Genomic DNA, 21,368 nt, shown 5'->3' on the forward strand with positions numbered 1-21,368 from the left:
TCGTAATAAACTGCAATCCAAGATCAACACAAACAGCATAAATCAACACGATTAATTTAATAATCAACGAATACCAAAACAACAACAAACCTGATAATTACTTGGACTAACAGACTCCCGCCAAACTTTTAATTTTTCGTCTTTAATATAACAGTATATATATATATATTATACTATTGTAAGCAAAACATAGGATAATTTAGTTTTGGTTGGTTCTCATCTTCACATCTTCCATAAAAAAATACCCATTTCCATAAAAACAAAACACAAATTACATGCACGTTAAAAACATACATACGCATCACAACTATTCCAAGTTCCCTTTCCCGCCACATACATGACTCTTTATTCATTCAATAGTCTAACCATCAGTCCCCTCAGTGTAACAACTAACAACACCGCTAAGTCCCTAGCAAAGAGAGAAGTAATAATTTTATGTCTATCAAAGTTTTACATGGATAATAAAAAATAGAACATAATATTATTTGTTATCAAATAGATATATGGCTGATTAAAATATATAGTTATAAAGAATAAACTAAGATTTATATTTTTTATGAAAAATGATTTTTTTACCTATAAGTTGGTTTCAGAGAAACCAAACTTAACACGACTTAAATAAAAAAAAAGTCTTGTCTTTTGACATGGTAGTATTGTTCTCTCGTTGAGAGGTCTTTATCGTTTCAGAAAGTTTTAAGTTCAGTGTTTGTCTAGTCATCTAGTTTAAATCCCATGGATACGGTTCGCAGCAGTCTTCAGGAAATGGAGGAAGGTTTCGCTATGATTAGTTTGGAAGAGGAGGAACAAGGAGGTATAACTTATGATGAAAAGGAAGGGGGCCTGGGTGAAGTGGATACAAGGTGGTGTCTTGTTGGGCGGTTTCTTATTGAGTCACTCATCGATTATCAGGCGATGCAGCACAAGATGGCGTCACTTTGGCGACCAGGCAAAGGGATGTATGTTAAACAATTGGAGGCTAATAGATTCATGTTCCAGTTCTACCACGAAATAGACATCAAGAGGGTGATAGATGGAAGTCCGTGGACTTTTGGACGATTCCATTTGTTATTTGCAAGGCTGAAAGAAGGAGACAACCCAAGAACATTGCCCATCAACAAATTAGATATATGAGTACAACTGCACGATATGGAGGCTGGATTTATGTCACAACGGGTGGTACGGGATATAGGAGACTACATTGGTACATTTGTGGAATCAGATGCAAAAAATTTCATAGGGGTTTGGAGGGAGTATATGTGTGTCCGTGTTATAATTTCGATTGATAATCCGTTGAAGAGGAGGATGAAGTTAAAGAAAAACGCAGCAAACTGGTGTTGGGTCAACTTTAAGTATGAGGAGATCCCGACTTTTTATTTTATCTGTGGTTTGCTAGGCCATAGTGACAAGTTCTGCGCCAAGTTATTTGACACACCGGAGGAACCGATCGAAAAACCCTATGGTTCTTGGATGCGTGCTGAGCCTCATCGGCGAAATCATACTATAGGAAGTAAGTGGCTTAGAACGGGAGGGGCGGCTCCGGTGAGTAGTACAGTGACCGACAGAGGTGACAAGGTTGTTACCGAAATTGGTGCTAATTTGAATTATCAAGGAGGGAATCCAGGATAACAGATATGAGTAAACATAAAAGAAGCCGGAGCCAGTAACGGAGTCAATCAAGGGATCCTATCTGCAAGTCCTAACAGAAATATAAATATAGTAGCAATCGATCAGGATAATAATTCGTTGAAAGAGGGCCCACAATTGCTGAGCTGGAAAATAAGGCCCTGGTGATAACGACCCAAAACGTAGAAGGAAGGATAATGAGGTTGGGCCCAATGGGAGTAGTACTACGGACTTGGACATTATCATGAGCCCACAATTTGAAATTAATGAGAACCAAAAAAACTTGTTTTTGGCGGGTGCTGCAAGTGCAGCCCGCCACTCCTCATGAGTACTTTTAACTTCCAGGGCTTGGGGTCGCCCCGAAAAATTCGGTTCCTAAAAGGCGCTGTTACTGTTAGTTAAGAAAGACCCTCTGTTATTATTCTTTGTGAGACGTTAAGTAGTAAAGATCAAATGGAAACGAATCAGGTCGAGTCTAAAGGTTCAAGGGATGATTGTTGTTGAACCCCTGGGACGCAGCGGGGGCCTGGCCTTGCTGTGGAGAGAAAATGAGCAAGTTATCTACTCAGCTTGTCTCAATATCACATTGATGTTGAGCCTCAACTAAGTAATATGCAAACTTGGGAGGTGGCTAGTTTCTACGGGGGCCCCAACAGAAAACATGAGACGCAGAACATTGGATTTACTACGAAATCTAGCACGTGATTCAAACTTACCTTGGTGTATTATTGGCGACATGAATAATATAGATTCTCAATAAGATAAGAAAGGTGGGGTTGCTTATCCTCAACATTTGATTGATGGCTTTAACAGGGGTTCTGGAGGACATAGCACTGCAAGACTTGCCTCTTAATGGCCACCAATTTACATGGGAACGAGGTAGGAATACGGCTGCTTGGATTGAAATAAGACTGGACAGGGTTGTTGTTGCCAGTTCATGGTTGTCTATATTCCCTCTTGCAAAGTTGTACACGAAGGAAGGTTCATCCTCGGACCATAGTCCCATTTGTCTCGAGCCCATCGTAAAACAGACCTGGAATGGTAAGAAGTGCTTCAGATTCGAGAAGCATGGCTGACGAAGCCACTTTGCTACCAGATTGTGAAGGACAAATGGGGAGTACGATTAGAGCAGCTATATTACTCATAAAGTTCAACAATGCGTAGAGAAACTGGCAGTTTGGGGGAGAGAAATAACTGGTGCTTCAGTAAGAAAATTAAAGAATGCAAGCTGGAGATGCAACAACTACGAGTAGGAAGGGACGAACAGTCGTTATAAATGCATCAAGAGGCCAAACAAAAACTATCCATTTAATTCTTGATCAGAAAGAAATATACTGGCTCCAGAGATCAAAAAAAATTATGGTTGCAATATGGGGATAAGAACACGAAATACTTCTGTTATGGATTAAAAACTAAGGTATCTTAATTGCTGTATTTAATGCTAAGGAACGTGAGCTTCGAAGCTCGGTTTGACTACTCTTGTGTTTCGTGACTCAATCTGTCTTAACAAGATGCCTACGTACCTTGCTGAATGCTAAGATCAAGTCAAAAAATGTAGTTCTGATTGCTGGGGTGAGACCCCTTATATAGATGTTGGGAGTCCTTGAATTGGACTAGGGTTTGGAGACTTGGTGGACAAGTCTCAGAATTAGAATGGGCTTTGGAGTCCTAAGAGGTAGGAAGTTGAATCCTTATCCCACCAGGTTCCTTGGAGGCCAATCTACAAGGATTTATTTCTCCATTAAGACTCATCTTATCAGTTGACTTATCCCTTACTAATTAAGTACGAAATTAATTAATATTCAGGGTTTTGGGCCCTCTCAAATGGGCCTAGCAATTGGCCCAATTCTGATATGATTAATGCAACATTAATTACATACCCAAACCTTATTTTCTTCCCTATCATTTGCCCCCCAACTTTTGGGAAACAGTGACTAGGTTTCGCAAAAGTTAAGTTCATTCATTCCCTTACAGGGTATCACTTTTGCGTAAAGTGTGGAGCGACCTACACATTTACAACGATTTACTTTTATCCCTATTATTTAGGAATTTATCTTAATTTCCAGAAATTTTCCCTGAATTCTGGGATTTTTCCTTAATTTTCTGGAATTTTCCCTGAATTTCTGGGATTTTTCCTTAATTTCCAGAAATTTTCCCTTAATTCTGGGATTTTTCCTTAATTTTATGGAATTTTCCCTAAATTCTGGGATTTTTCCTTGATTTTCTGGAATTTTTCCCTGAATTTCTGGGACTTTTCCTAATTTCCAGGAATTTTCCCTTAATTTTGGGATATTTCCTTAATTTTTCTGGAATTTTCCCTGAATTTTGGGATTTTCCCTTGATTTTCTGGATTTTTTCCCTTAATTCTGGGATTTTTTCTTGATTTTTCCTGGATTTTTCCCTTAATTCTGGGATTTATTCCTTATTTTCCTGAAAATATTTACATTTTTCAGAAAATTTTCAAAGAATTTCCATTAATTTTCTGGATTTATTCCTTATTTTCTGAAAATATTCACATTTTTCAGAAAATATTCAAGGAATTTCCATCTTTTTCTTCTTTTTTTTTTAAATACCTGGTTCGACCAGGAATCCTGTTCGACCAGGATCCTGGTCGAATTAACCATCAGTATGCCCTGGTCGACGGAATTCGACCAGGATTTTGACCAGGGCAACTCCTGGTCGAATTTCGACCAGGATTTATACATTTTTTTTAAAAAATATCCCTCCCTTTTTCGACCAGAAATCCTATTCGACCAGGATCCTGGTCGAATTGAGGTTCTGTACGTCTTGGTCGAAGGTTGTTTCTGGCAGGAGGATTCGAGGAGAATACTGACCGATTTTGGTCAGGATCTTGAGTTTTTGACCGAATAAACGCCTCCTTCTTAGTCTTAGTCGAAGCTATATTGACCTCAGACATTTCGACCAAAAATTAAATGGTGATTCTGGTCGAATTGGGTCAAAGTCTGGTCGATTTATCCCTCTATTTCAGCCCTAGTCGAAGGCATTTTCGACCTCATCCTTTTGACCAGAATTTCAATACGAATTCTGATCGAATGGGATCAGGATTTTTTTATTTTATTATTTCAAGCCCACATACATGATCTGGGCCCTAAACCTGGGCTGGATTTTTTGAACCCTTTACTGGGCTTTTTCTGTATTGGGCTTTTCCCTTTTGGGCCTTTAGATGGACTTCTATTCTCCTAGGCCTAATAACACTTGGACTTTCTAGGCTTTTTTGTCTAGCTTATTTCTGGAACCTTCCAGAATTTGAGCCCATGAGATGGGTCGGGCCCTGATTTTCAAACCCAACTACCAGATTATTCTGGAATTTCTGAGGTTTCTTCTGGATTTTTCCAGATTTTGCCAAGTAATATCTACTTTTCCAGAATTTTCTTAAAGTTTTCCTAACTTTTCTAGATTTCAAAAATTGTTGGGATTCACCCCTTACACAAGTCTTAAGAAACCTCAAAATAAAGCTAAAAATGTAAATCCTAAGCAAGCAAAGCTTCAAGGTGCTTTTCAACCTTCTTGTCATCTTGACAAGTGAGAATCGTGCTCAACCACTTTACACATAGTAAATCTTCAGGTTTTGTGCATGCCAAGTTCTCGGGATTTCAAAACCATCCATAGTCTCAAGCTTGTAGGTTCCTCTACCTTGAACACTCTTGACCTTGTACGACCCTTCCCAATTTGGGGCAAGTTTCCCACTCTGCCCTACACCAGAAGCTTCTATCTTTCTCAGGACTAAGTCACCCTATTTGAAGAACCTTTCCTTAACCCTTAGGTTGTAGTAGAATGAAGTTTTTTTTTTCTGATATTCCATTATCTTCGCATGTGCCTCATCTAGTACTTCATCGATTAGATCCAGGGCTAACCTTTGCCCTTTTTCATTTTCCTCAGTATTGAAAGCTTGAATCCTGGGAGTGGAATGTGATATTTCTACAGGAACAACTGCTTCTGCCCCATATGTTAACATAAAGGGAGTTGCTCCAGTCGTGACTCTACAGGTAGTCTTATAGGCCCATAGTATTGGGAGTATTTCATCCACCCAATTATTCCTCGACTTCTCGATCCTCTTCTTTAGTCCATCCAGGATTATTCGATTCGCAACTTCTGTTTGTCCATTGGCTTGCAGGTGAGCCACAGAGGTGAACCGTAATTCAATTTCGTTCTCCTTACAATACTTCTTAAATTCCTCATTGTTGAACTGTGTTCCATTGTCAGTGACTAGGATGCGGGGAATTCCATACCAGCACATGATATTTTCCCACAGGAATTGTGCAACCTGCTTAGTGGTGATTTTGGCCAAAGGCTTTGCTTCAATCCACTTAGTAAAATAATCAATGGCTACAATCAGGAATTTCCTTTGTCCCGTGGCCATGGGGAAAGGCCCAAGTATATCCATTCCCCACATAGCAGAGGGGATGGGTGAGTTGATGGAGGTCAGCATCTCGGGGGGTTGTCTAACGACAGGCGCATGCTTCTAACAGCGGTCACACTTCTTCAAATACTCTTTGGCGTCAGCCATCATTTCTGGCCAATATAAGCCTAAACGGGTTATCTTATGAGTTAGTGCTCTGCCCCCCAAGTGTTGCCCACAAATGCCTTCATGCACTTCTTCAAGAGCCAAGCGTGCCTCATCGGGCCTGAGACATCTTAGGTAACGAACTACATAAGATCTTTTATACAAAATCCTATCTATTAACTAGTATCTTAGTGCTCTAACAGCCAACTTTCGTGCTTCAGTAGCATCATTTGGCAACCAACCGGTTTGAATACGGGTCTTAATGGGATCTATCCATGATGTCCCCAGACCTATAGGAGCTACAAGATTAACATCAATGCTCCGTGTCTTTAAAACACGGAAGTATACACTTCCTGAACTTTCCTCTATCTCAGATGAAGCAAACTTTGATAATGCATCTGCCTTAGCATTTTCCTCCCTTGGAATGTGCTCAACATGGCATTCATCGAATTGGGTCATCACAACCCTTACCAGGCGGACATACTTAGCCATCGTATCATCCCTTGCTTCAAACTTTCCCTTTACCTGGGATATGACCAGCTTCGAGTCTCCACAGACCTTTAAGTTCTTGACTTTAAGTGTCCCTGCTAAGCCAAGGCCAGCTATCAGAGCTTCATACTCCGCCTCATTGTTTGTAGTCGGGAAGTCTAACTTCAAGGCATACTCAATCAAGAACACATCAGGGCTTTGTAAAACCAAACCTGCTCTACTTGAATTTGTTTTTGATGCTCCATCAAAATAGAGAACCCAATATTCCTTCTCCTTATCATCCTGTTCTTTGTCCCCCTTATCAGCCTCCTTGTCTTGAGGGTCTTGAGGTATGGTATCCTCCTGCCCCCCGACTTCTTGGTTGGGTATGGTACATTCCACCACGAAGTCAGCCAATGCCTGGGCTTTTATTGTTGTTCTTGGCTTATATTTGATGTCGAATTCGCCCAACTCTATTGCCCACTTGATCAACCTCCCACTAACCTTTGGACTATGAATAATATTTCTCAGGGGTTGATTTGTGAGCACCTCAATTTGATGAGTCTGAAAGTAAGGACGTAACTTTCTTGAAGTCATCACCAAGGCTAAAGTAAACTTCTCAATAGTTGAATAATTCAACTCAGCTCCATGCAGAATTTTGCTGACATAGTATACGGGTTTCTGGATTTTCAGATCCTCCTTAACCAATACAGTGCTCAAAGCACTCTCTGAAACGGCCAAGTACAAGTAGAGCTGTTCACGAACCGAGCCGAGTCGAGTTTTGATCGAACCGAGCCGAGCTTTAATTTTTTTCTGACGAGCCGAGCCGAGCTTTCATAACGAACAAAAACCTGTGTTCGAGCTCGAGCTCGTTAACGAACGAGCCGAACAAGAGCTTTTATCGAACAAAATCGAGCAGAGTCAAACCGAGCCGAACACGAGCTTTCTCCATCAAAACGAGCCGAGTCGAGCCGAGCTGAATTAAAAAATTCTGGTCAAAACACCGGTTGACTGTTAAAATAACAAACCAAATACTTTTATTTTTTCTAAAAATTTTGTCATATCACTAAATATATTGATCTTAACATCCGTACGGTTGGATCATTCATAAATATTTTAAAAAAAATCGAAACATTAATACGATACTAAACACTAATTACAAGTACAAGTCAAAACACCGGTTGACTGTTAAAATAACAAATCAAATACATTTATTTTTTTCTAAATTTTTTGTCATATTACTAAAATATATATATATATATCTTAACATCCGTACGGTTGGATCATCTATAAATATTTTTAAAAAATCAAAACATGAATACGAGACTAAACACTAGTTATAAGTATTGTTCAAACAAGTGGTTGATTGTCAAAATAACAAACAAAATAAATTTTATTTTTTCTAAAGTTTTTATCATGTCACTAAAATATATAGATATTAACATCCGTACGGTTGGATCATCTATAAATATTTTTTAAAAAATCAAAACATTAATACGAGACTAAACACTAGGTACAAGTAAAGGTCAAAACACCGGTTGACTGTTAAAATAACAAGCCAAATACATTTATTTTTTTCTAAAACTTTTGTCATGTCACTAAAATATATAGATCTTAACATCTGTACGGTTGGATCATTTATAAATATTTTTAAAAAAATTTAAACATTAATATGAGACTAAACACTAGTTCTAAGTATTGTTCACACAAATGGTTGATTGTCAAAATAACAAACAAAATAAATTTATTTTTTTCTAAATTTGTTGATTGTCAAAATAACAAACAAAATAAATTTAATTTTTTCTAAATTTGTTATCATGTCACTAAAATATATATATATATATATTAACATCCGTACGGTTGGATCATCTATAAATATTTTTTAAAAAATCAAAACATTAATACGAGACTAAACACTAGTTATAAGTAAAGGTCAAAACACCGGTTGACTGTTAAAATAACAAACCATATACATTTATTTTTTTCTAAAACTTTTGTCAAGTCACTAAAATATATAGATCTTAACATCCGTACGGTTGGATCATCTATAAATATTTTTAAAAAAATCAAAACATGAATACGAGACTAAACACTAGTTACAAGTATTGTTCAAACAAGAGGTTGATTGTCAAAATAACAAACAAAATAAATTTATTTTTTTCTAAATTTTTTATCATGTCACTAAAATATATAGATATTAACATCCGTATGGTTGGATCATCTATAAATATTTTTTAAAAAATCAAAACATTAATACGAGACTAAACACTAGTTACAAGTAAAGGTCAAAACACCGGTTAACTGTTAAAATAACAAACCAAATACATTTATTTTTTTCTAAAATTTTTATCATGTCACTAAAATATATAGATATTAACATCCGTACGGTTGTATCATTCATAAATATTTTTTAAAAATTGAAACAATAATATGAGACTAAACACTAGTTACAAGTAAAGGTCAAAACACCTGTTGACTGTTAAAATAACAAATCAAATACATTTATTTTTTTCTAAAAATTTTGTCATATCACTAAAATATATAGATATTAACATCCGTACGGTTGATCATTCATAAATATTTTTTAAAAAATCGAAACATTAATATGGGAGAAGTACTAGTCAAACTACTAGTTAACTGTTAAAATAGCAAACCAAATATATTTATTTTTTCTAAATTTTTTATTATATCACTTAAATATATAGATCTTCACATCCGTACGGTTGGATCATTTATAAATAATTTCAAAAAATCGAAACACTGATCCGGAAATAAATACTAGTTACAAGTAGTAGTCAAATCACTTGTTAATTATTAAAATATCAAATTAAAAAAATTAATTTTTAATATCTGAATTTTTTCAAATTACTAAAATATATATTTTGACATTCGTATAGTTCAATAATTTAAAAATATTTATAAAAAATCTGAATAAAATTCATAATAATAAAATATATAAAAAATATTTTTTTTAATTTTTTTTCGAGCCGAGCCGAGCCGAGCTCGAGCCGAACATGCCAAAAGCTCGACTCGACCTCGTTTTCTTAACGAACACATTTTTGTGTTCGAGCTCGAGCCCTTAACGAACCGAGCCGAAGCGAGCCCTTAACGAGCCGAGCTCGAGCTTGTTCGCGAACGGCTCGGTTCGCGAACAGCTCTAAGTACAGGTATAAAACTTCATTCAAAGCTGGCTTGGCCAACAACGGAGCCTAAGCCATATATTTCTTTAATTCCTCGAATGCCTTCTGGCTTTCCTCACTCCATACGAAATCCTTAACCTTCTTTAAGGACTTGAAGAACGACAAGCACTTGTCCCCAGAATTGGAGATGAATCGTCCCAACGCAACAACCCCTCCAGTGAGCTTTTGAACATCTTTGATAGTTTTTGGTGGTTCCATGTCTAGGATTGCCTTTATTTTGTCGGGGTTGGCCTTGATTCCTCTCTTGGAGACCATTAATCCCAAAAATTTTCCAGATCCAACTCCGAAAGCACACTTTACTGGATTTAACATCATCTTGTGGTACCTCAGGACCTCAAAAGCTTCCCTCTAATGGGTTATATGGTCAGTCTTTACTAGACTCTTGACTAACATGTCATCAACATACACTTCCATGGTCTTGCCAATAAGATCCTTAAAATTTTTATTTACCAACCTCTGATAGGTGGCTCCTGCATTCTTGAGACCAAATGCCATAACAAGATAACAATAAACACCAAAGTCAGTGATAAATGATACCTTTGGGATGTCGTCCTTGTGCATCTTGATTTGATTGTATCCACTAAATCCATCCATAAAGCTCAGCATCTCATGCCTAGCAGTGGCATCTATCAAAGTATCTATCCTTGGCAAAGGGAAACAGTCCTTAGGGCATGCGTCATTCAGATCAGTGAAATCCACACACATCCTCCATTTTCCATTGGCCTTCCTCACCATTACAGGATTTGCTAACCATTCTGGAAATTGTATCTCCTCAATGAAATCAGCCTCTAAAAGCTTCTCTACTTCCTGTTTTATAGCTTCTTGCCTTTCTGGAGCAAAACTTCTCTTCTTTTGCTTCACTGTTTTCCGACTTGGATCCACATTCAGCTTGTGAGTAATCAGTTTCGGGTCTATGCCTGGCATATCAGCTGCCGACCATGCAAATACATCACTATTTTCTTGCAGAAATTTCACCAACTTCCCTTTAAGGGGCTCCTCCAGTGTGGCTCCAACGAAGGTCACTTTCTCAGGATCCTCAGGAGCTAAAGGAATCGAAACCAAGTCTTCAGATGGCTTCCCTCTTTTCTCATCATTCTCTCGAATGTCCAGATCTTCAATAGGCAGAACCTGCCCACCGACTCCATCTACCCTTGGTGAGGCCACATAACAACTTCTACCCATTTTTGATCTCCCCTCTCTTCTCCAATCCCATTCTGGGCGGGAAACTTCATAACTGAATGGTAGGAAGAAGGGACTGCCTTAAATGCATGTATCCATGTTCTCCCCATGATAGCATTGTAAGTTGAACTAGCCTTCACCACCACGAAGTCCAACATCTGTGTTGCTTGCCTTGGTTCCTGTCCTATGTTTGTTGGCAACTTGATTATTCCTTCCACGGGCACTCCACTCCCGCAAATCCATATATCGGCATGTCGGTTGGGGTCAGTTGGGAGTCATTTTAACCCATCCTTAGAAAGGTGTCATGGAGCAAGATATCCACTGAAGCACCATTATCCACAAGGACCCTCTTAACCGGGCTGTTTCCTATTATTGGTGTTATGACCAGCGGGTCGTCATGGGGAAATTTCACACCCTCCAGGTCAAAATCATCAAAAGTCATTGTCATTTATGTCCTGACCCTCTTCGGGGCCTCCCCAACAATATGCATAACTTCTCTGGTATATGCTTTTCTGGAGTTCTTGGATAATCCAGCAGCAGTTGGTCCTCCAAAAATTGTATTTATCACAGGCCCTCGGGGTTGTGGTCCTCCAAAGATTGCATTTATAACCGGTCCCCTAGGCTGGGGATTCCACCCTGATCGTCTTGGTCCCTCCTACGATCTTCAAAATCCGTTCTCCCATTATTATTTTTATCTCTTCCTTCCCCAGTGTACTTGTTCAATCTTCCTTTTCGAATGAGGAATTCTATTTCATCTTTCAGTTGTCTACATTCATCGGTGTCATGACAAACATCCTTGTGAAATCTACAATATTTGCTCTTGTCTAGCTTGGCAGGATCTGCCTTCAAGGGTTTAGGCCAACGAATATCTTGATCTTTCTCGATTTCCATCAAGATTTGGCTTCTAGGAGCATTCAGCTTAGCGTATTCAGTGAACTTTTGCCCAGGTCCTCCTTCTTTGGGGTTGAATCAGGGTTTTGCTCAATTATGGGGTACTTGTCCTCAGCAATATATTCCAGATCAGTTTTTCGCTTCTTGCCTCCAGTGGGCTCGTTAATTACTACTGTCTTCTTCATGCTCTCTTCCACCTTGATGTACTTCCCAGCTCTATCTTGGAGCTACAACATGCTTTCAGGGGGACGCTTGGCCAAGGACATCCTGAAGAACTCATCTCTAGTTCCCTGTTGCAGTGCTATCATGGCTACCTTGTCATCAAGGTCCGGGACTTTTAAAGTTTCCTTTGTGAAACGATTCAGGTAGTCTCTCAAAGATTCCTTCGCTCTCTGCACAATGCACATGAGAGATGCTAAACTTTTCTCATGCACTCTCCCGCTGATGAACTGCTAAATAAAAGCTTGACTTAGGTCCCTAAAAGACCCAATAGAATTCGGAGGTAAACGGCTATACCATCTTTGAGCCATGCCCGACAGGGTTTGAGGAAAGACCTGACATTTAATGGCGTCATTCACGGGTTGTAGTAATAGGGCATTAGAGAACGTCCTCACATGATTAGCGGGATCTCCCGTGCCATCATAAGTTTTGATCGTGGGCATCTTGAACTTCCCTGAGATATGGGCATTCATTATCTCTTCAGTGAATGGTGGAGTGGGATCATCAGGATCTCCTAGGGGTAAAAGATCACTTGGATGCAACAACCCTTCTTCGTATCGGACCATTCAGGTCTATGACCAGAGGGTTCCTCCTCCTCGGGGTTAGAGGGGGCCTTAGGTGTGTCTCCAGATCACGCTTTAACCTTTGAATTTCGGCTTCATGAGCCCTGATCCTCTCCTACACTTCTTGGGTATTCGTCCCTTGTGCGTTTCTGGGGCGTTGGTTAGCATCAGTCATAGGTTCCTTTTCAGCACGCCTCCTCCTTGGAGCCACATCATCATCCGAAGATTCGGAGTCTCTTTCAGTATAAGGTCCAGAAAATTCTTGGTCTTCCAGAATAGGGGCCAAACCTTGTATGTAAGGGGGAGTATGCCCTCGAACTTCACTTCGTCCAGCATGTCCACTTCCTCCAACCTCGGGGTACAAAGGTTGTGATGGCCTCAACTCCGGGTCAGTAGTTGACGTCACTAACAACATGAAACTACAGTTATAATACAACTAACTTACTTTATTTCAATATAAACAACTCTTCCACATGATCTTTTCCAGGTTCAAGTCTAATTTAGGTTACACACTTATTATAAACCATCTTATTAAAAGCAACCTGCCATGACTATTATTCTACAGCAACTCACAGACCATACTTTGTCAGACACAACCTATTCAGAGGAGCTCGACACAGGAGGAATTGGAAACTGGCCCTTAGAAAATAGCAACATCCCCTAGGCATCTGCAATGCGAAAATATACAACCACATTTGCAAGAGTGAGCGATCAACCGCTCAGAAGTACCACTATATTAATACTAACTAAAACAGTTTATAATGAACAATTGTAGGAACAAAAATTACAACTTGTTAGTAGAAAACAAGTAAAACAAGTGTGAACAGATAAAAACTGAGAAACTGTTGAAAACTGGATCTTTAATAGCTAGCATGCTCTCTAAACATTTTATTAATTGTGTTGTGTAAATACCAGGGTTAAATTTTAGCATGCTACTTCCATTTTCAAATCATTCGTCCCATCGCAGGACCTATAAAACTAATTGTTCCGTTACGGGAACCATAAAACTTGTTCCATCACAGGACCTATAAAATTTGTTCCTCTCCGGGAACCTCAAAATCACTTGCTCAGATATAAAAGTATTGGATGATCCCTGGTGAGACAGCTGATCAGGCTATCCTATGAAACTTGTTCCGGAACTCAGAGACTAGCTAGGTCTCTGTCACGCTGGGCTGGTGGTTATAATAGGGTGCACAACCCTATTACAAGTGGAAGATTGAAAGAGATATGTCCTAAGTCCAATCATGTATGAGAATTTAGGAATAACTTTTATGTAATCTATTTTGATTTCATTGATATTAATAAAAGACTTGTTTTGTTTTTTATTGCGGGCTTTATCTATTTAAGTGTTTAAATAAGATATACCATAGTTTAGAGTAAAGCTTTTTATGGATTATGATGAGATCATAATAATGAGACCTAAAAGATGATAACTCTAAACTTAAATAGTTCCTGGTCGTAGGATTACCAACTGGTAACTAGTAATCCGCAAAGATCGGTACATACTATGCTTGCTTCATTATGAAGGATGTCTGTTCTCATAGATATTTGTGTGGTGACACTATAGCTAGTATGTAGGTTCTTATTATAGAATAAGTTCACTGAACATGACTCGCACAGCTGAACAACTGATGGAGTTCACTCACGTGTCAGCAGTTGTTCACATAGTGATAGTTGTACAAGTATCCTTAGACTTGAGGTCATCATAGTCATCTTGTGTACACTGAACTATGCTTTGGTTTAGTTCTTAGTCTCCAGGGACAATTATTAGGGCTCTACTGGGTATAGGAATTTGTACACAAAGATAGTGTATGATCAATAAAGGATCTACCCCTTCCAGTGAAGGAAGAGAATGTTCAATGTTGATCCACTTATGCTAGTTCAGGAATCTCTGGCCAGAGTGAATGAAATTAGAAAGGAGTTTCTATTTTACATAGAACTAAGCATAGTAAATGAGAAAGCAAATGATTAAATTAGATAGGCTTGACACAAGATCCATGCCTTGTATTTAATCGTGACATTGCAGGGTAGAAGAAATTAATTATACGGTAACTATTCACTGAATAGGTTCTTGGTATTCTAAGCAGTAAATTCGTATTATCCGGATAGTCGCGATATGCTGATAAGTATCCCTCACGATGTAAAATAAATATGATTAATTAATTAATCATATATAATGAATTAGAGAATTTATATAAATAATGATAAAATAGTTTTATTATTATTTATTTCTACTACCGGCTTAATATTGAACCTACAGGGTCACACCATAAAAGAGAATGATTTAATGGTGAAGGAATTAATTAATAATCGCTGGTAATTATTTATTTGTAAAATAAATAATTAATTAGCAAATTTAATAATTGATTAAATGAGATTTAATTGATTATAAATTAATTAAGAAATGTTCTTAATATTATTAATTAAGAATTTAATTTTTGAAAATTAAATCAAGTGAGAGAATTATTTCTAAAGTGTTTAGAAAAAGGATTAATAATTAAAAGGTGTTTTAATTATTAATTAATAGGTTAATAAAAATAAAGGGTTAATAATAATAATATTTTATGGAAAAAATTTCAGCTGAAAATTTTGCCTATAAATATACAATTATAAACCCTTATTTTGGCTTAACCTAAAAATAACAAAAACCATAATTCTCTCCACCTCCTCCTCCATTACATCGATTTCTTGGTGGATACCGGTGGAGTGCTTCACACTTGAGGAGCAGCTGCTAAGGATCTCCGTTCATCGTTTTTGGATCGCCATTAAAGACCTCCATCTTTCCATTAACGTAAAGCTTCTTAAGGTAAACATACTGAACTACGAATTAAATATTATTTTTCGCATGGATCCTACGAAGGGTTTCGGTTTTTTAAGATTTAAATTTACGTTTTCGCTGCGTTTATGTGCTAAAAACCCTTCAATGGCATCAGAGCTACTTGCGAAAAGTTTTTAATTCGTTTATGTGTTTAACTATTTTCGATATATGAGCATGTACGTGATTCGCCATGATTTGATGTTGATATAAATGCTTATATATGTATGGTTTGAATATATGATATTCATGTGAGTTGTATAATCATAAGATGATTATGTAATCTGTATATATACTGATATATACATGATTTATGTTTGTTCTAATTATGAGAATCATATTAGATACGAATTCTGAATTGGCTGCTGCAGATTTGCTGAAATCTGGGTCTGGTGTCCGATTTATGCAAACGAATACCCTATTCCATAGGTAAACGAGCGTCTGAACAAAACTGATAGCTAAATCTATCAACGACTCATCTGTAAGGCGTTTGAAGTCGTTTACTGCCCGTAAACAGTGATTCTTGTTTTTCTGATTTGATTATGATTTTTCTGATTTTTGTCATATTTTCTTTTTATGATTAGATCATGGATAATATGATATGTTAAGATCAGATTATGTGTTGCTTTTATGTGTTTTAATCTACCATGTTTTAACATGGTAGATTACAAGTCTGAAGCCTTTGAAAAGTTCAAATAATATAAGTATGAAGTGGAGAAACAAACCAAACATAGTATTATAACTCTTCGATCAGATCGAGGTGGTGAATACTTGAATGGAGAGTTTCTAGCTTATCTCAAAGAAAATGGTATAGTCTCCCAGTGGACTCCTCCATATACTCCACAGTTGAATAGGGTATCTGAAAGGAGAAATCGAACTTTGTTAGACATGATTCGGTCCATGATGAGCTATGCGAATCTTCCAGTATTCAATATATCAGAAACTTTCTGATATATTTCAAGTATTTCAAGTTTCTGATCAGTATTTCAAGTTTCTGATGAGCTATGTGAATCACAGGTGGATAAAAACCTGTTTATCTTGGTTTATTACTTCTGCAAGTGGTGTTGATATGTAGTATACCAGTATAATATTTTTACCTAATAGAAGACAAGTCAAGCCAAAACACATCTAAAACCTGTGCAATTGATTTTTAACTGGGTAAAGAAAATAAATGTTACATGAAGAAGTAATGGAATGAATTGCATTCACACCAGTGAGTGAATTAAGAGCTAAATGGTGTTATCGTGATAGTCAATTGTCAAATTTAGGCTGGTGACCTGGGCATAATTTGAATCTCTTATTTGAAGAAAGGAAATCTTTGTCTCAGAGATGAGAATTAATAAAGGATAGAGGGTAGGTTTCACTTGTAGTTATCTTGTTAACTGTAGTTGCAATTAATAAATTTAAGTTCTTCATTGTAGCACCAAGACCCGGGCTACTTCATGTTGGAACTTCTACTGTTCCTTATGAAGTGTAATATTGTTGGGTAAGCTTATGCATCGGGTATACCATCTAAAACAAAGAGAGAGACCTTACAACAATGTGATGAGGTTGAGGAGGAAGGTGATCAGAAAGAAGCTGGTGGATTAAATGGTGCACAGTTACACTATATGCAAGTTTTCGATCCCAAGGAAAATAACTGCTCTTTCCAATGGGGTTTGGTAGTATCTGATCTCAGATAGAATCATAAAAATGTTAAAATTATAGGTATTTAAATATGTGAGGAGTGCATGCGAACATAATGGTAGAAACAGTTACAAAAATATATTCTCACAGTGCCGTTAATATGTACATAATGATTTTTACAGCTGCATGCATGCTAGTAAGTGAACAATAAACCATGTTATCGAATATCCTTTCTTATTCTTTTTTTAAAGAGTAAATTGTAGTTGTGGGTCATACTTCTTCTAGTGCATAAACTTTCATGTGTATGCGTCTGTACATCAGAAAAACAAATCTCATCTTTCTTGGAGAGAGCTTTTGTTCGCCTTAACGCATGGTTTCAGTGGTTTAACACCACACAGTCTGGTATTTGCATATCTTCGTCCTTATTCCTGTTTCTTCTTAATAATTCATTTTCTCATGATAATCATCCCTCGGTTATTACTTATCTACAAAGAATTCCGGTTATACTGTTAATGTTCAACCTTTGCACGAGTATCGGTTATTACAATAAATTTTTTCTTTTGCAGGAAAGGATGAAAGTAGCTACTATTGGCATGGAAGAGATAATACTACCATCCGTCAACTAAACCCACAGGTCCTACTTTTTAGCCTTTGTATTTGTAGATTTTTTTTGGTTCTTCCTTTTTTTGGGTCGATTGCTATCATATGCCTCAAGTACTCAATACGTAATTTTAGTGGAAATAGAAATCCATTGACTTTGTGTAACACCGTTTGCTATCAGATGCTGTCAGAAACCTACTACTGATATATTTTATTGATCTTTTGCCCTGGATTTATATCCATGGAATATATAATTTAGCGTGTAGCAATTTTTCATGGTTCTTGTGCTAAGATAAGTATATATGTCTGATCATCAAATTATTCGGAAAATTGGTATGAAATGTCAGACATTGACCTCCCGTTTTGATGATTATCCACGTGCATCACACCCAAATGATGAGGAACGTCACGTGGATCTTCGATGTTGGATGTCTCTTGCAGCAGATTCCTTGCACTCTATCTCAGATTTTCTTAAAATAGAAAGTGTTCGTGGCAAGGTACGATATATATTTAGTTTCTACTATATGGGGCATCTACTGGACATTTGGACCTAAGATATTTTTTATTCTGATTGCAGGAGTACAAATTAATGTCTAAGGTTTTCTCAGACTTTGAACTTCTTAATCAGGTTTGTTAATGCTTTTTTGTCAGAAAAAACAATTTCAGTTAACTTACCTTCCTTGTTCAACAATAGAAAGTGAGTAATGTTTAATTACACTAGTCACGCAGTTATATGACATTTTAGTAACATTTGTAGATGCACTTTGACAAATCATTTGGAGCTTATTTCGATTTCGGAAATCACACAGAAAAGGTATGTTGTGCATATTGCTGTTTTTGCCTATTTTGATCTGGCCTTTCAAGTAAATTGAAAGTTCTTCTTTATCCGGACAACAGAAAACAAAAACCAACCATGCTTGTTTGTTTTGCTAAACGACCACGCATGCTTTTACTTGGCTTAACTTAAAAAAGTGCTACATATTTCACTGCTTCGGGACCTGAAGGTACCATCCCATTGCATGCGACACATCTAAGGCAAAATAAAGGTGAAAATATAATTTTAAACCTAATACAGGAATCATATGCATCTAAGCTGAAATAGTATAACCGAAAAGATGATGGATAAAATGAAATCATTTGCACACACTTCGGCACTTCATGCTACTCAGTTAACAAGAAACTAACTTTTAGTTCTGTAATCTGATGGGCCGCTCTTAAAAATGTGAACTGAGAAAGTCCATAAACATGCAAAAAACAGAGAACCCTCTTCATTACAAGAACCAGTTCAAACTTCACACTTCACAGATAGTTCTCATAATAATTTGTAAGAAATTATGGACAAAATTGTAAAATTTTACCATATGCTTCTATAGTACAAGGAATTGTAAGCTTTATTAGACTAATCAGATAGTAATGCTATATTTTTCACAATGACCCATTCCATTTCTCATATACATATCATTCAGGTTCGTTTGTCTTGGAAACTAGTGGATGGACCAAATAATATCTTGAGCAGACAGCTTATTCGAGAAGTTTTAGAGGAGCCAATACTAAGATTTGTTCCTCATATTGGTTATGTTAGCCTTTTTCCATTTATCTGGAAAATTGTTCCTGCGGTAAGTTGCATAAAATTCACTCTAATAAATCATATCTCATAGCTATTCCGGGGGTGCACCTCTATTCTTTTTCTGGCATAATCTAAAGAGAAAAAACCCAACTTGTAGCATGAAGCTTTGGAGATCGCTGCTTTTTTTTTATCTTGTTTTTATCTACCAGTCGTAGAACAGAGGGAATATGTTAATCATTTAATAATCATATCACATGATTTATGTCGGCATATCTATGGACAACAATCATGGATCTTAGAGAAACAGCTCGACCTCATCTCAGACAAGGCAATCTTGTGGAGTGACTTTGGAATTCGCTCGCTAGCGAAAACAAGGTAACGAACATAATTTCCGCCAATTATGCTTAATTTAGAACTTCATAGAACAAAAAAATTAACATCATGTTTTATTGTCACAGCTCGTTGTACATGAAGTACAATACCGAAAATGATGCGCCTTATTGGAGAGGTTCAATTTGGATAAATATGAACTACTTGATTCTATCCTCACTGCACCACTACACCAAAGGTAGAAGCCAAGATTGAAAAGAAAAAGACATTTTCTTGAAGGATTGACAAATTTATATCTTACTTTTGCATCTCTCCTCAACATCTAACATGCTTTTCTCTCAATGATATTAGAGAATGGACCATACAGGGAGAGGGCCGAGAAGATCTACAATAACTTGAGAGACAATTTAGTAAGGTACTGCTGGGATGATCTTTGTCCGCATGATGTATTTTCTGTGTCATATAATAGTTTCTGAATTATTCTTTTAATGTTCTTTTTCTTTAATTCATTTGAACTTCAGTAATATTGTCAAGAACTATCAGCAAACCGGATATTTCTGGGAGCAGTATGATCAAGAAACAGGGAAGGGAAAGGGTGCACGAGTATTTACCGGATGGACATCCCTTATTCTACTAATCATGGCTGAATCCTATGGCAATTGTTAAGTCAATTTTCCCCTGGCTGCCAAGGGCATTCAATTACATTAGAACCCTGTACCAGCTGCTGAGAAAAACTTTCCGTTACGTCAAAATCTTCGGAGGATGTAGTTCGAACCCAGACAACAGAACGCAGTGCTGCTGAAATATTAATTCCCGTATATGTGACAGAGTCTAAAATCTCAAGTTTGTAAAACTTATTCTGGCGCATGCGTTTTAGATCTAAATTTTTGTTTACATCCTTGATTTCATCAATGTAATCATTGTGAATCATCGTGATCGCATCTCCTTCTCATTCCCTGTATAAAACAACAATGAATTCATGTTTTGTTGCACAACTAGTTGTGTGCTTCTGATGTGTGTATATTCTTGTTTTGCTTGGTTGATTCACGTCTCTAAACAATTTTTGATCCCGACGAGGGGCTTCAATATGCGAAGCTAAGTGTCTATGTCTGACCACCATCAAATAGATCGGAAAATTGGTATGTCATGTCAGACATTGACCCCCGTTTGATGATTATCCACGTGCATCACACCCAAATGAATCTTCGATGTTGGATGTTTCTTGCAGCAGATTCCTTGCACTCTATCTCAGATTTTCTACTGGACATTTGGACTGATAATTTTTTTTTTTTTTTATATACTGATTGCAGGAGTACAAATTAATGTCCAAGGTTTTCTCAGACATTGAACTTCTTAATCAGGTTTGTTAATGCCTTTTTTATCAGAAAACTCAAGTTCAGTTGAGTAACTAACCTTGTTCAACTATAGACAAGTGAGTGATGTTTAATTACACCAATCATGCAGTTATGATGACATTGTATGAAATTATGGACAAAAATGAAAATTTTCACGATATGCTTCTATAGTACAAATTTTGAGCTTTATTAGACTAATCAGATAGTAATGTTATATTTGTCAAAATGACCCATTCATTTCATTCATATAATCATAATAAATTAAGTTTTGAAGGAAGATTCCTTACAACATACATCATGATTCAGGTAGAAAAGTTCCATTTCAGAAAAAGGCAGAACGCGATAATTAAAAAAACACAAACTAATCATAATTGCTGATACAAAGGTGATTCAAATTCAGGAAGGCT

At 37.0% G+C, this 21,368-nt stretch overlaps 1 protein-coding gene across 1 annotated transcript; it reads left to right on the top strand.

Moving 5' to 3' along the window:
- Positions 1-2,423: 2,423 nt before the first annotated feature.
- Positions 2,424-19,472, top strand: LOC141704704 (alpha-glucosidase 2-like). Its single transcript, XM_074507894.1, has 7 exons — positions 2,424-2,664; positions 17,431-17,511; positions 17,676-17,743; positions 18,057-18,206; positions 18,287-18,337; positions 18,467-18,523; positions 19,176-19,472. Exons 1-7 carry the CDS (start codon positions 2,424-2,426, stop codon positions 19,365-19,367), a joined length of 840 nt encoding a protein of 279 aa, XP_074363995.1. The 3' UTR covers positions 19,368-19,472.
- The last annotated feature ends 1,896 nt before the right edge of the window (positions 19,473-21,368 follow it).

Source organism: Apium graveolens, unplaced genomic scaffold, assembly GCF_009905375.1.
Source record: "Apium graveolens cultivar Ventura unplaced genomic scaffold, ASM990537v1 ctg8143, whole genome shotgun sequence".
Classification (NCBI taxonomy): domain Eukaryota; kingdom Viridiplantae; phylum Streptophyta; class Magnoliopsida; order Apiales; family Apiaceae; genus Apium; species Apium graveolens.

Bases quoted from the DNA above. Each gene is read 5' to 3' on its own strand.
- LOC141704704 (XM_074507894.1), top strand. From the start codon at position 2,424: ATGGCTTTAACAGGGGTTCTGGAGGACATAGCACTGCAAGACTTGCCT. The intron at 17,744-18,056 runs GTCCTACTTTTT...ATGAAATGTCAG, and splicing joins TCCGTCAACTAAACCCACAG to ACATTGACCTCCCGTTTTGA. The intron at 18,338-18,466 runs GTTTGTTAATGC...TAACATTTGTAG, and splicing joins ACTTTGAACTTCTTAATCAG to ATGCACTTTGACAAATCATT.